Consider the following 14,430-nt stretch of genomic DNA (forward strand, 5'->3'; position numbering starts at 1 on the left):
CAACATACTGCGAACTTCCAAGTACATATAACGAAAGCTCCGTTTCAGTGCACAGAAACAAGATAATCACTATCGTCATTTACTACTAACGCATGTCCACACACCTTTTCGTGAGTCGGATTTTCGGAAGTAATGGCTCAAATCGGCAGAAAACACGTACATAGTAATATGGAGATGATATCCACCTCTTCGAATAGCATGACAAGAAGCAGTGTGCCTAGACATACACAGCTACGGGGTAATATCTATTTAAACATTTACCACACATAATAGTTACATCTAGCATAGGAGGGAGGCTTGCAGAGTCGACCATCTCTCACCCAAAGGAGCTCAGCTGTGCTAGTCTCTTGCTTCTCGAGCAACAATAAGTTCCTCCAAGCAATCTGAGTCGCCGCTGTCTATGGGCATCATGAGTTCATTTTCAGTCGAGAAATGGTACCGATCCCCAATAGCCCTTAGAAACTGATAGACTTCAAACATAGTGGGCCTCTCCTTCGGAGCTGGCAACACACAACTACACGCCACCTTAAGGACTTTATTGACTTCATCGTCGATTCCCTTTCCAACCAAAAATCTGTCTACAGCATCTTTGAGTTGCGAGCTCTTTGGGAGCTCCGTGATCCACTCCACCAAATTACCCTTAAAGCTTTCAGGTGCTTTAGTAACCTGAGTGGGCCTCTCACCAGTTACCAGCTCAAGGAGCACGACTCCAAAGCTGTACACATCTCCCTTTGGGGTGGCCATTAGGGTACGTGTATACTCAGGTGCGACATATCCCAGATCGCCAAACTCCCCATTCACAAAAGTACTCAAATGCGTGTCGATTGGGTTCATGAGCCTAGCCAGCCCAAAATCAGATATCTGAGGCTCAAAGTCCGCATCAAGAAGGATGCACTTGGAGCTTATGTTGCGGTGGATAATACGAGGATTGCAGTTATGGTGAAGCCATGCCAGTCCTCGTGCTGCTCCGATCCCAATTTTGAGCCTCAAAGTCCACTCCATAGCTTTGCTGGGATCATCCGGAGAATGTAGACGATCATGGAGAATACCGTTGGGCATGTACTTGTAGACCAGAAGCCTCTCCTTTTTGGCCATGCAAAAACCCAAAAGTGGAACCAAGTTGCGGTGCTTGACCCTTCCTAGTGTAGCCATCTCAGACATCACTTCTTTCTCAGAGTGTTGAGAATCCTGTAACCTCTTAACCATAAGTAAAGAATTATCCTCAAGCACGGCCTTATACGTTGTCCCTGTCCTTCCTGATCCAATTATGCTGTGTTTGCTGAAATTGTTTGTAGCCTTCATCAGGTCACTTAGTTTCATCTTGGAAACTGACTTCTCAAACATGGAAACCTAGAGAGCATTAAATATACTCAGTCCAACTCAAAAACAGTCCTATAGATGCATAAATTCATTGGCACTCAAAGTGTGCCTGCACATGCGCATGGAGAGAGAGAGACAGAGAGAGAGATGGTATTTATAATGCAGGCAGGCAAAATAAATTCTTGCAACAAATTCAAAAGCAGTGCACTCGGTAAACTTACCTTGACCCCTTTGCTTCCCTTTAAGCTCTTTGCCCACTTATTGCCTTCAGGATCGTCGTCTTTCTTCTTCTTCACAGACACTCTACGCAGATAAAAGAACATGCCGATCGCAATACCTATGGCCGTGAGAGTTACGCTACCGGCCGCTGCTGCAACAATTATTTTAGTGTTGGAGCCCTTCTTTGTCGTGCACAGAGGCAGAGGAGCACCACAAAGTCCTGGATTATTCGCATAATCATCTGCACTGATTGTGGTATTAGGGCCAAACGCGGGGACTGGCCCAACCAGAAGGTTGTTGGCCACGCTAAATGATCTGAGTCGACCAAGAAGGCTGAGTTGAGCCGGAATCTGACCGGACAACTGGTTGTGGTCGAGCTTAAGGGAATTTAAGTAGGTACAGTTTGAAAGGTTTGCCGGGATTTGTCCGGAGAAACTATTGGATGACAGGTCGAGAGATGTTACATACTTAATTATACTCGATATATTTTCCGGGATTGGTCCAGAGAACTCATTGCTGGAGAGATCCAATCCTGTAATGCTTGTGCATTGCTCGATGCCACGAGGAAACTGGCCCTTGAGTCCCATATCAGAAAGCTTTAGATTAAGAACCCTGTTCTCATCAGGATGCCAGCACTCAACTCCAGTGAATCGACATATGAAGCCTTCAGTGGTGTTCTCGAAATTCCACGTATAGTTCAAGTAATTCAGGGGATCCTGAACCGACGCTTTTATGCTCTTCAAGCAGTTAATATCGGTCACGACGCAGTCGATCACGCAACAACTAAGCAAGGCCCAGAGAAATACCGCCGCCCCAAGTCTCAAAACTCGATTCTGCAGCTCCATCCCCCGCGAAGAAGCCTTTCGAATTCCACAAACGGACACCTCCTCAATTCGCTACCGCCGCATGCTGAAATGGCTCGATTTCGGACACTCCTCCCACTAACGAACGCAGCCCATTAATAATAATAAAAAAAAAGAACACAAGAAACCAAATCAAGAGAAGCAGAATATCCAACCCAGATGCACCGTTTTCTCAAACAAAAGCACCTAACAGGAGACATATCTCAACCATCGGAAGAGCCGCAAAACCAATCAGCACACAGATACAGGAACAGAAGACCTCCCGGGGACGACTCGAACCAAAGACCCACGACCCCAAAAGGTTCGCGACCCGCACCCGAATTCCATCAGTTCAAAACACAAAAGACGAAAGCGAACAGAGCAGCAGACCAAGAAACGGGCAGAGACACGTACCCAAGAGCCCCGCCCGCCGATCCGATTGCCGCAGCCGATGAAACGGCAAGAAAGAACACCAAGAACACGGGGGGGTCCAACCCGCAACGGAAAAAGAGAGGAGGGGGAGGCGGAGCCAAGCAGCCGGGCGCACGTATCCAGGGGGAGCTGCAAGAACACCACCAAGTTATAAGCAAGAAAGACAGGGAAGGAGGGAGAGAGAGCGTGAGAGGAGGGGCGAGACCAGTGTGTATGCGGGTGTGAACGAAGCTTTGAGGCCCCCTTTTTGTGTGTGGCTCGGCTGGTGTTCGTGTGGAAGAAGGGAGGAGGAAGAAGGGAACGGAGAGAGAGAGAGAGAGAGAGAGAGAGAGGGAGGGAGTCGCTGATCAGGGGAGGAGATGGAGGAGGAGGAGTGAGAGGGGACGGCCATTTTTGTCAAGGTTTCGCGAAGACTGTTGACTTCACTAAGTCCCCACCCCCCAACTACAACACCCAAAAAAAAAAGAGAAAAAAGTGGTGGAAAGACTCCCACCCGTTGCTTGACTCGTTTTGCCAAAAGAATGCTTATAATAATAATAATCATAATTAATTAATTAATTATTAATAACACTAGTAATAAAATAATTAGTAATAAGAATGACAAGAATAGAGGAGTCTTTGCCCTGCCCCCATTTGTCAAACATATTGGAATTTGAGGCATGTTTTGTTTACCCTAAAAAATGCACTCTCTCTTTCTTTCTTTTTTTTTTTTCTCTTTCCGGTCGAAATTTAAAATACATTCGAATTTTCGGAATATTACGAGAAATTTGTACGTGGACTAACGAGATGCCCTCTGCGTTGCACGGATCAAAGATTATATGTTTTGTGTTATTTTGAATATTGGTGTCGATGATAATTTTTGCAAGAGAAACGTAACAATATACAAGAAAGAATAACATGATAACTGGCGAGTCGAATCCTTCGCTAGAGTTTGCGTGGAGTTTTATTTAGGGTTGATACCACGAAAAATCTCAAAATCAGTATACATGTGTGACAAATTTATCCCAAACTAATTTTTTGACCATAAAAAACTCCAAACTGGTACACCTATGGCAAATTCCACGGAAAATCACAAACCGGTACATGTGTGATAAATTTACCTTACATTAGTTTCGTTAAATTAAATTAATACCATGAAAAATTACAAATTGGTACACCTGTGACGAACGGAGGTAAAACCCCAAACCGGTACACTCGTGTCATTCAACTTAGCAATTTGACCGTAAAATTTAACGAAAACTAACGAAGGGCAAATTTATCACAAGTGTACCGGTTTGAGATTTTTTGTGGTCAAAAAATTAGTTTGAAATAAATTTGCTGCATGTGTACTGATTTGGAATTTTAGCGATATTGATCCTTTTTTTATTTAAAGTGAACTCGAATCTCATCGTGCAAGTTTATCCTCCAATTTAAATAAAACATAAACAAAATCGCTCGAACACTAATATTAGTAAAGTTCGCATGCGGGCATGTCACGTGGCTCCACCTCGACTGAGTTTTGCCCCCACTTTCATATCAATATGGATGCACTTATCAATGATAAATTGTCCTGAAAATTTCGGGAGTTTCGAATTTAAGAAAATAAATTGGAAGAAAAAAATCACGAGCCATAAATTTCTTCGTTTGATAGGTTAGTTTGTACTATTCGTGGCACGCATTAACTATCAGCACAGTAGAAAATGAAAAGGCGAAATCTAATTTTTTCTTTTTTTGCTATTTCTATTTCCAAAACGGAGAAAAAAGAAAAAGAAAAGAGGAGTGATGGAGACGTAAATTGACCGGGAACCGATGGACATTTTTGGGAATTCCCTTGAAGCTCAAAGCGCGTGAAGAAAGGCGAAGTTTTGCACCGTACGTCGTCAGTGTGCGTTTGGTGGCTTTTTCTGCTTTTTGTCTCGTAAAAGTTTCGGATTCACTTGACTAATACAAGATAAGATCGGGAGGTGATAATAATAAAAATAATAATTATTAATGCATGAGAAAAGCCTATAAACTTTTAACCTAACTGTAATGTGATCGCTGAACTTTTAATTTATTTAATATAGCCTCTGAACTTTTGATATATGTTCGATTTAGTCCCCGAATCATATGAAATTATTTAATGTAACCCTTTTATTAATTCAAAATCGAAACTATATTGAACATTTCCATATAGTTCTGCACTATAATAAACATATACCAAAATTCGAGGCACCATATCGAATAAAATTAAAAATTCAACAATCACATCGAACACTAGGCTTGGTTCAGTGACCGTATTGAATAAATTAAAAGTTTAGAAACCACGTGTTCAGAGATTATTTGTGTCATTATTCTTTAATATATTACTACGACAATAATATTGTAATCTCCTATCTATAAAAGTTAGGGGTGTGCTGTCGTGGCGTTCACCGATCGCCCTGATCGCAAAATTGACAGAGCGTTCTATATTCAGTCCATAACGTTTTAACAGTTTCTAACAAATAAAAAATCGTAACAACATCGATCGAAAAAAAAGAACATAACTTTTCATAAACTCGATCGATTATATTACACTATCATATCAGAATAATTATTGGAAAATGACAGATCCAACAAGAGCACATTTACAAATATTGTAATCTCCTATCTATAAAAGTAGAAGAGAGGAGGAGGGTTTTTACCAACTCCCACTCTCAATTAAATATCCCCCGTCACCATATATTTTTAGTTAATTTTCATTTCTTCGATTTTAACTATTCAAAAATCAATTTTTCCTTACATCTGTTTTCACATTCAATTCACAGAATTACGGTATAAACGCGACTTCGCATAAACCCAAGTGGTTTAATCTATAAATGGGCCTTCGTAATGTATGTTCCGCGTCGTTGTCTCTTTGAATTTTACTTGCTAACACATTAATACGTATCCGCGACATACGAAGAAGACATGAATCCCGCATAAATTCGAATAATCTTTCCTCGCATGGGATGGTCGCGAAAACACGAGGGCTTTCGATTTTTAAAACATCTCGAGAAGTGTTATCTCTAGCTATAATTAACCGGTATCCTAGCGGTATTCATTAACGGGACCCTCGAATTCTTAGCGTTGGATGAGGCCGCGCCCCCCCACCACTCGACGAGATTTCCACGAAACTTTGTGAAAACACCCAAAAAAAATGAAAAAAAGAAAGAAGGAAAATTCAAAAAGACGGGTTCAAAATAATAAATGACCCGATGAACTTTCCTCGCGAGTCTCCGTGTTCAACCGTCCCCATCGCGCACTTTGTCATCGTAGACCCGGTCAACGCAAAAGCCTTTTTTTTTTCTCTCTCTTTTTTATCTTGTTCTAACTCTCAACTCGTTTTCAGATTTTTACTCTGCCTTCTTATATAATGTGAGGATCAAAATTCACGCTTGAAATTAAACATCCTTACCCCTAATCTTCCTGAGAAGGTATGGATTCGAACTTCATATTTCTCCCTTTTCACGTGGAAAGGCACCGCTGAGGCAACGCTACTGCGTATGCGGTCAAATCTGTCTATTTTTTTTTACCATTTTATTTTTACGTCGTTTTATATAATTTAAAGCAAGAAAAGAGAAGAAGAGGCAAAAACAAATGGGAGAGAAAAGGAAGAAAAGTGGGAACTGTCCTTGTTCTTTCCATTAAAGTTGTGGGGAGAATCCTTCTGCATATTATTTATAGCAAGAAAAGAGAAGAAGGGGGAAAAACAAATGGGAGAGAAAAAGAAGAAAAGTGGGAACTCTCCTTGTTCTTTCCATTAAAGTTGTGGGGAGAATCCTTCTGGCCCGCTTTGAATTCCACGAACCCCTCGTTGCACGTCAGCATCGCGTGTGTGTGTGTGTGTTCTTGACTAAAATTTCCTCGCACCCTCACTTCCTTTTCACACCCACGAAAGGAAGGAAGTCGAAGATGGTTTTGAACGAGGATGCCTTGGTATTTGGTTTTCGTACCCCGATAGGCAAAATAACTACGACGATTGACCAAAGTAACTTCTAGTTTTTATCGTTTTTTTCTTTTTGGCGTAAATTCAGTTTCCGGAGCAAACTATGCAAGGCGGAGATCTTCCCGCGTGGCGATTTTGTCCTTGCGCTATTTTGACCGGTTCAATGTAACACAGCGCCATTCGTCTCTCGTCTCTCTCTCTCTTCCCAGAGACTGCAACGACTTCATTTCTAAAACCTGCCCCGGTCACATTGAAGTGTCGTTTCACGTTACTTACGATATCGACTTTTGATTGGACCTCTCTTACGTACGTGTTTTGAGCTTATGGGGTTTAACTTTTATGGCGTGGTCTTCTAGTCAAAGTTCCGCCACATTTTTCTGTCACGGGTTTGTTTCGGGTGCGTAGCTCCCCGTTATTCAGTTTGCGTGTCTTCTTTCATGCCGTTTTGGTCCATTTGCGCTCCAAAGAATCTCATGTACGTGTGATTTTTCCTTCTTTTATCTCTAAGCTTGAGTTTTGTTGTTGAACTTTCTAACAAAACACATCCGAGTTTTTTTATTGACCATACATGACTTGCCCATTCAATGTTTGCTGTATGGTTTGTTACGGCTTACGTCGAATATGGTATTTCCAAAAATGTCATTCGCTTCCTCTTCTTCCCTCCACCGGCACTTAAAAGGGACAATCGCTAACGACCGAGCACGGTCTGTATCTTTCGACGACATCTTCGCTATTAATGTTCCGTTAGCTCGAGCATAACCGTTTGCAACATCTTTTCTGCTATGCTCTCGAATGCATAACAGCTCTATTTATTACCCGGCGACGGAAAGACTGCGCCGAAGCACACTTATTGTTCTCCCTACTTTTAGAACACCGAGTGAAACAAGAGAGACACAACCTCGAAAAGAGTCGAAGACTGCATTGATGGATATTGAGATCAATCCTTCACTACCGCGTTCTCACGTCGTAAATTAGAACATTGCATGTCGAATTCACCATAATTCGAAACCTATGAAATCGACATCATCAATCACGAGATATATTATCCTGGACCAGAGTCCAAGGAATCGAGCATCTCGCAATTGTCGATTTTATGGCCCATTACATGGAGTCTATTGAGGGTGCGTATGATAATATTTCTATTTCAAATTGAACAATTTCTGTTCATAAATAGTTTTTTTCTATTTCTATTCTTTGACAAGTTTCAAATTAGAAAAACGCATTTGGTAACTATACAAAATTCCTATTCCCATAATAGAAAAAGAACATAAATGCGTTCTATTCCCGATTTTTTTTCATTTAATTAAAAAAATGTCGGTGGAGACTCAACAATTCATGTTTAGATAAAACTGGACTTTTGTAAGAACTTCACTGATCAAGATATTCTAAGAAAGCCTTAGAAAATCCAACATAATAATTAGTCAAAGATGGCTGGAAATGGTAGTAGAGAGTTCCACTGGTTTATAACTCACAATACGAGGAAGTTGACAGTAAAATCTCTGGGTTTTACAATAAACAAGTGCATAGACCTGTTTGAGCTTTAGGATGTCTGGGGTAGGGTTTAGGGTTTTATGGTATGGGTATGCCGAGCTTGTTTTTCTAAAATGACCTTGTTTCTCTTTTTGTTCCCGGGAACAAAACAATAATTTTAATTTATTCCATGATTACCGATTTATTCCGAGGAATAGAAAAATTGACTGACATATACAAATAGATTTATGTTCTTTCCGGAAAACAAAAGAATAGGAAGATAGAGAAACGGAAATGTTACCAAACAGCCCTTAGAGGCCCGTAAGATCAACGGTCGCGATGTATCTACTCCGGTGGGCCCCTAAGAAGAAAATCTACCCAACCGATGCTTGCCAACTCCAATCTCTTCGGGCCTAACAGACAAAAGGTTCCATGCCATCTCATTGGCCGCTCGCGAGCTAAATACTTACTACTATCATGCCCACTCAAGTGGCATTGCTTCGAGCGCTCCTGCTTTGACTAGCCACGCTCTACCCCCACAAAGACGGCCTCTGCCCGCCTGTGCGGGCGGGCGGGGAGATAGCCAAAAACGGGAGTGCCCCGCAAAAAGCAGAAAAGCAAGCGGTCAGTGATAAAAACATTCTCTCTCTCTCGCTCCTCTTTCTCTCTCTCTCTCGCTCTCTCCCTCTCTCTTCCTCTTCTAGGGATTGCAGAGTAGCGCAGCCAGAAATCCGCCATTCCCGCGATGGATCGATCGTCGCTCCTCCGCAGCTAGTCCGTCGCACCGCTCGCGCAGGTCGTGCTCCCGCTTCGTCGACGAGGTGAGCGCGCGCTTGTCCGTACTGTTCTCGCTTTTGCTTGTTAGGCGATTGCTTTCGTTTCGGGGGGAAGATATCTCGGCTTTTCGTGTGGAGATTTCTCGATGCCTTGCTCGCTGGACCTCAGCGCTTCACAGGGCGGAGTATTTCGGGGGGAAAGTTCGGATTTTGGAAGTGGGTTTGTGTTCTTCTCGCGAACGGAGCTGGTTTTAGGGTTATCTCTCTGCGTTGCTCGAGTTCAAAATTTAGGGTTTCGCGAGCTGGTTTGAGGGTCTTGCGCTAGGGTTCTTGGAGTTCCGTATCTGTGGCCCTTGGATCTCTCGTTTGGGGCTGTTGTTCGTGCTGGTTGAGTAGATTGCATGACCAGTCCACTGTGCTCAGCACAGTGAGCCGGGATAAGCCTGCGCGAGCCTCGGGGGGAAACATAATTTGCCCCTGTGCATCTTGAAAGCTTGCGAATAAGAAGAAGGAGATGGGAGTAGAAGTAGTAGGGGGCAATCGCTGGCGATTGGAACTAGGATGCTACTTGTAGTGCGTTAGTGTTTGGCGTCAGCTGTAATAGTTACCTGGAGTGTGTAAGATCATACGAATTAGTGCGCAAATGGACAACCAGCTGCCGAAGGCTGTGAATTTCAGACCCCTCGATCCTCTGAGTTCTCCATTAGTTCTTGTTCTACCACGTGGATCTCTCTTTCACGATTCATACACATAAGAAATTTCGACTCTTTGTGCTTCAATGTTTTCTTGACTTTCCCACATAGAGTCGCTTTCGAGCATTTTGTAGCTTTAAGCTTTGTAGTTTACTTCCTCATGGATGACTGGGTGGCACATTAGTTGAGTAAGTTATGTTCCTCAATATGATCACTAACTACCTTTCTTTGAATCGTATCAAGTACTGCGTTGTTGTACATCCTTCGGCTTGTGTCAGAACCGCATTATTTGGTTGTTTTAGAATTTTTCTTGCGTTTGCTCGATTGTCCTTGGAACCTTCTGCCACCAAATCAACTCTTTCTTGTAGTGCTGTCACAAAAACCAAACAAAAATGTCAGAAAATTCCTAATTTCTGATTTTTCCTATGCCATTGACACCGGCCAGACTTTGCAACATGCCATTGGGACTGTTCCCCTTATGACCATTTGATTGTTATTTCCAGCTGATTTGTGAAGGGGAATTCGTTTTGAGAGGTGTAATTTGGATAGTCTTGGCACTCATCGTAGTCTACGTTCGTTTTTGCTGCAGAAAGCTGGAATTTCTATATCAAATATTTAAATATTTGTCCTGTTACTTGTGCAGAAGACCATGGAGGACACCAACTCAGTTGCCAAACTGATCGATTCTACCAATTGTAAGATCCAGCAGCTTCAGAAGGCTTTTGCTGAACTTGAAAGTCACCGGGCTGTAACTCTTAACTTGAAATGGAAGGAACTTGAAGAGCATTTCCATGGACTTGAAAGATCATTGAAGAGGCGGTTTCATGAACTTGAAGACCAAGAAAAGGAACTTGAAACAAAAGCTACAAAGGCCAGAGAGATGCTGGAGAAGCGCGAAGCTGATGTCTTGGCCAAGGAAGAAGCTTCATTGGAGAGGCTCCAGGTGAACAGAGATGCAGCTGCCTTAGCAGTTTCCAATGCTCTGAAGAAGCACCGCAGGGCTTCATCTGTGGAGCTTGCTGTTGTTGCTGGAGAGGATGATGCTGGAGTGACTAGCTCAGAAGAGAATTCTGCCAGTGTTGTGACTACTGAGAGTTACTCGGAAGACACAGAAGATAACTCTGAGGTCTGCTCTGCAGAGGTGACATCCTATCCTCTCTTGGATAAATTATGTAAAGACATGGATTCTGAAGGGCTCCACAGATTTATCTCGGACAACCGTAAGAACCTTGCTATAATCAGAGATGAAATTCCTTTTGCTCTGAAAGCTGCCCCAAGCCCTGCTGGTTTGATCTTGAGATCTCTTGAAGATTTTTACAGCATGGATCTGCCAAATGTAGATGGGAAGAAAGACTCGAACCTTTTGGGTCTCCGGCGGACCAGCATCATGCTTATGGAATGCCTTATGGTTATGCTCGGAAATGATGGTATCTCTGCTTCTGATATCATCTCGGAAGATGTTAAGCAGCAGGCCAAAGTGATTGCTGAAGAGTGGAAACCAAAACTTGATGCTCTTGACATGAATTCAAGCAATGGGAATTCTTTGGAGGCTCATGCGTTTTTACAACTTCTGGCAACCTTTGGAATTGCTTCTGACTTTGAAGGGGAGTACTTATCAAGGTTAATACCTATGGTTTCACGTCGCCGCCAAACTGCTGAACTTTGTCGCTCCCTTGGTTTGACCTCAAAAATGCCAGGTTTGACTCCCAAGGTCTTGTATCTTGAATATTGACTTTGCAGAATTGACCCCAATAGCCAAAACAAGTCATACTGGTTTTTCCTTTGGTTACGAGGTTGTCACTGTCGAGCAATCTGTGCTGCTTAGTTGAACATTCTGTCATTGTTCTACCCTTTCCGTTTATTTTGATGTGCCCACTCCTCTTGCATTGCCATTTCAATATAACAAGATTGATTTTGGAAATAGAACGACTAAGTACTTTTACTGATGCCAGTGTGTTTAAAAAGTTGAAACTATGATCTTCTGCTGTTTTGGTTTGCCGGTATGGCTTTTCTTGGACAAAATTATTTGAAGAGGTCACGACTGTTGAGATATTTATGCTACTACTTCCCTTTGCGGTAAACTTTTAGCAGAAACAAGACCACAGAAGTTCTTTAAAGCTGGTGCATCCAAACAGGCTGTTTCATGTACTAGTCACTGTAGCAAAGCTCGCATGTGCTGACTTTCCCATTGGCCCTGCACATGCATAAATTAAATTGCTTGTTGCATGCTTTAACTTGTAATTGTCTCTCTTGTATTTCACAGGTGTTATCGAACTTTTGGCTAATAGCGGTAGGCAAATAGATGCTGTTAATTTGGCATTTGCATTTGAGCTAACGAACCGGTTCTATCCTGTGCCTTTACTGAAATCTTACCTGAAAGATGTCAAAAAATTCTCCTCACCTGTCAAACCCGGAAACAGCTCTCCTTCAGGACAGGTTTGTTTTGCGCTTAACTGTATTTTTTTTTGTAGGGTTCAGTGACGATGCCCCTTTATTTGTTGGTTTTGGGTCACACATAATTTGGGCGGCATTTAGCTTTATGATTATCATTCTCTTAGTTAATCAATGATATTGAGGCATGATGCGATCCATTTGAGTTGCAAGTTCCTCTGCATGTTCTTTTGAGACAACTAATTGAATGATTTACCAGATAAATACACCCTATAACTGTGGAATGATTTTTAACTGACAAATGCACGCGGAACAGGGGTACTACATCACTATGTAAGCCATTGTAGCTTGTCCTAAGACACTACCATGAAGCACAAAGAGTTGCGAAATGTCTGAGATAGTTGATCTGTGGATACTCTGGAGAAGAAGGATGGCTTTAAGTTCAAGTGGCTTATGAACTGATGAGAGCCTCAGCGTGGGGACAATTGTTGTGTGGCCATGACATGCTTGTTCACTGTGATTTGGATGTCGGATATTGTCTTTGATGTCGCATAAGGTTGTTGACATTCTGACTTCTTATTGTTGAAGGCAACGGGTCCTTTCTCAGATTGCAATGTAAGACAAGGCCAATCATCACGTTTTAAAACTATGGGTACCTTGAATGACAAAACAAAATCCTACAATTAGCCCGTTCAGTGAGCACTTTCTTTTTCTCTTAGACAATAGCCACTTTAACCACATTCTTAGAAAAATTTGCTTAATGTCCCCAAGTGATGATCTTGTGAGACATCTGTAATTCTCATGCTTTAAATTTGAGGCAGTGTTTTTTTACCTGGTTTTGGTGTGTTTCATGACACCTTTAAGAAGGCGTGATAACCATGTCTAACATGTCTAACAAACTTATGGTTCTGTAGATCGAAGTGAATGAGAAGGAGCTCTCTGCACTTAAGGCTGTGATAAAGTGCATTGAAGAACACAAGCTGGAGGAGCAGTTTCCTGTTGATCCGCTTCAAAAGCTGGTCCTCCAGATGGAGAAAGCTAAGGCCGACAAGAAAACTGCAGCTGAAGTTGCAAAGCCTCAACCGAAGAGACCCCGTGCTGGTGGGGTCGCTAATGGGCATCATGTTGTTACCTTTGCTGCTGCCAACAAGACTTTCTACCCGAACGTAGCCGATGGGTACCCGCAGTACGTATATGACAGGCCTTATGTTTACCCTGCACCCACCGACAATCGTGGTCAGCCAATGTTGGCTGCTGCAGCGTACAACTTACCACCGAGTCATGGCAACTTCTATGGGAACGCCTACCACTACCACGCCCCCTTTCTTCATTAGTTAGGAGAAGGCAACCTCTTTTAACTGCTAGTTTTAACCCCTTGAATGTTGTACTGTGATGTATGGTGACTAGTTATTAGGAACCGCATAAATCCATGTTAATCTCGTCTCATGTTCCAGCGACTCTTTTAATTTCTAATCTATGTACTGTACTTTTAACTTTGTGAAACTTATCAGCAGTTCTGTATGTCCAGCATCTTTGTCCTCGTACTCTTTTCGTGAAGTACTTATTACATGTTAGTTAAAGATTTGCTTAGCGCTATGGTGAACTATCACTGTGGTAACTGAGTATCTGTTTCTTTGTTTATCACTTGCTGACGATTTCGAAAGTAGTGTAATTTCCCTCCTGTCGTTCCTCTGTGTGTATGGTTTTGAGCATCTATCACTTTTTCAAGGAATGGGGCTGTATGCACAGATCAGAATGGGATTTGAGGATGGGCTGAAAAGGAGGCATGGCCAACCATTGGTTCTTGATAACCTTTCTTGTTTTGTGGCAAAAAATGTTCAATATACCCGTTAAATTTAGGCAGGAGCGAAAAACCCTCTTGTACGAAATTCCTCGATCCACGGTATGGTCTAGAGTTTATTTGCTTTGTGAAAAATGTAGCAGCAGCTGTGATTATTATACAAGTTATGCTAAGTAGAGATTTGTCAGTCTCGCCAGAATTTGAGAATAGTACTTTTTGTTAAGGGCCTGTTTGGCAATTTGCCAAATAGTAATAATTTCTGTTCTTTAATTCCCAGAATCAGTTTGGGAGCAAAAATCCGTTTGTTAAATTTTTTTTGCCTGGGCACAATTTTGCAAAAAATTGTTCTCAGAATCAGTTTTTGGAACAGAATTAAGAAGCAAAAAAAAGTAATTTCTTGATTCTGAAATAATTTTTTTCATTTCTGATTCTTTTTCATTTTCTTCTTTTTTTGGGTTTGTTGTTGTTCTTCGGCTTGCTGCCCGCCACCCGCCACCAGCCGGCCGCCAGTGATCGGCCACAGGCCAGGGCCGGCGAGGGCGTCTCGCGGCGGCGACGGCGA

At 42.3% G+C, this 14,430-nt stretch overlaps 2 protein-coding genes across 3 annotated transcripts; one reads left to right on the top strand and one right to left on the bottom strand.

Annotated features, from left to right (window-relative positions):
- Positions 1–120: 120 nt before the first annotated feature.
- Positions 121–2,864, bottom strand: LOC115690219 (probably inactive leucine-rich repeat receptor-like protein kinase At5g48380). Its single transcript, XM_030616492.2, has 3 exons — positions 2,796–2,864; positions 1,542–2,480; positions 121–1,350 (listed from the first exon to the last, which is right to left on the bottom strand). The coding sequence occupies exons 2-3, from the start codon at positions 2,382–2,384 to the stop codon at positions 340–342; spliced, it is 1,854 nt and encodes a 617-aa protein (XP_030472352.2). The 5' UTR covers positions 2,385–2,480; positions 2,796–2,864; the 3' UTR covers positions 121–339.
- Positions 2,865–8,869: 6,005 nt separating this feature from the next.
- On the top strand, positions 8,870–13,597 carry LOC115690203 (FRIGIDA-like protein 3). 2 transcript variants are annotated; one of them, XM_030616469.2, is made up of 4 exons: positions 8,870–9,029; positions 10,320–11,373; positions 11,940–12,112; positions 12,982–13,597. In XM_030616469.2, the coding sequence occupies exons 2-4, from the start codon at positions 10,326–10,328 to the stop codon at positions 13,399–13,401; spliced, it is 1,641 nt and encodes a 546-aa protein (XP_030472329.1). In that variant the 5' UTR covers positions 8,870–9,029; positions 10,320–10,325; the 3' UTR covers positions 13,402–13,597. The 2 variants fall into 2 exon arrangements, with proteins under 2 accessions (XP_030472329.1, XP_030472332.1); XM_030616472.2 differs by having other exon boundaries at positions 8,872–9,029; positions 10,323–11,373.
- Positions 13,598–14,430: the final 833 nt, after the last annotated feature.

The sequence above is a fragment of the Syzygium oleosum genome, unplaced genomic scaffold, assembly GCF_021117445.2.
Source record: "Syzygium oleosum isolate NSW1041296 unplaced genomic scaffold, Sole_v2.1 Sole_v2.09, whole genome shotgun sequence".
Lineage (NCBI taxonomy): Eukaryota > Viridiplantae > Streptophyta > Magnoliopsida > Myrtales > Myrtaceae > Syzygium > Syzygium oleosum.

Coding starts and splice junctions, on each gene's coding strand:
- LOC115690219 (XM_030616492.2), bottom strand. CDS start 2,384: ATGGAGCTGCAGAATCGAGTTTTGAGACTTGGGGCGGCGGTATTTCTC. Junction 1,351..1,541: donor AGGGAAGCAAAGGGGTCAAG/GTAAGTTTACCG, acceptor AATGCTCTCTAG/GTTTCCATGTTTGAGAAGTC.
- LOC115690203 (XM_030616469.2), top strand. CDS start 10,326: ATGGAGGACACCAACTCAGTTGCCAAACTGATCGATTCTACCAATTGT. Junction 11,374..11,939: donor TTTGACCTCAAAAATGCCAG/GTTTGACTCCCA, acceptor TGTATTTCACAG/GTGTTATCGAACTTTTGGCT. Junction 12,113..12,981: donor ACAGCTCTCCTTCAGGACAG/GTTTGTTTTGCG, acceptor ATGGTTCTGTAG/ATCGAAGTGAATGAGAAGGA.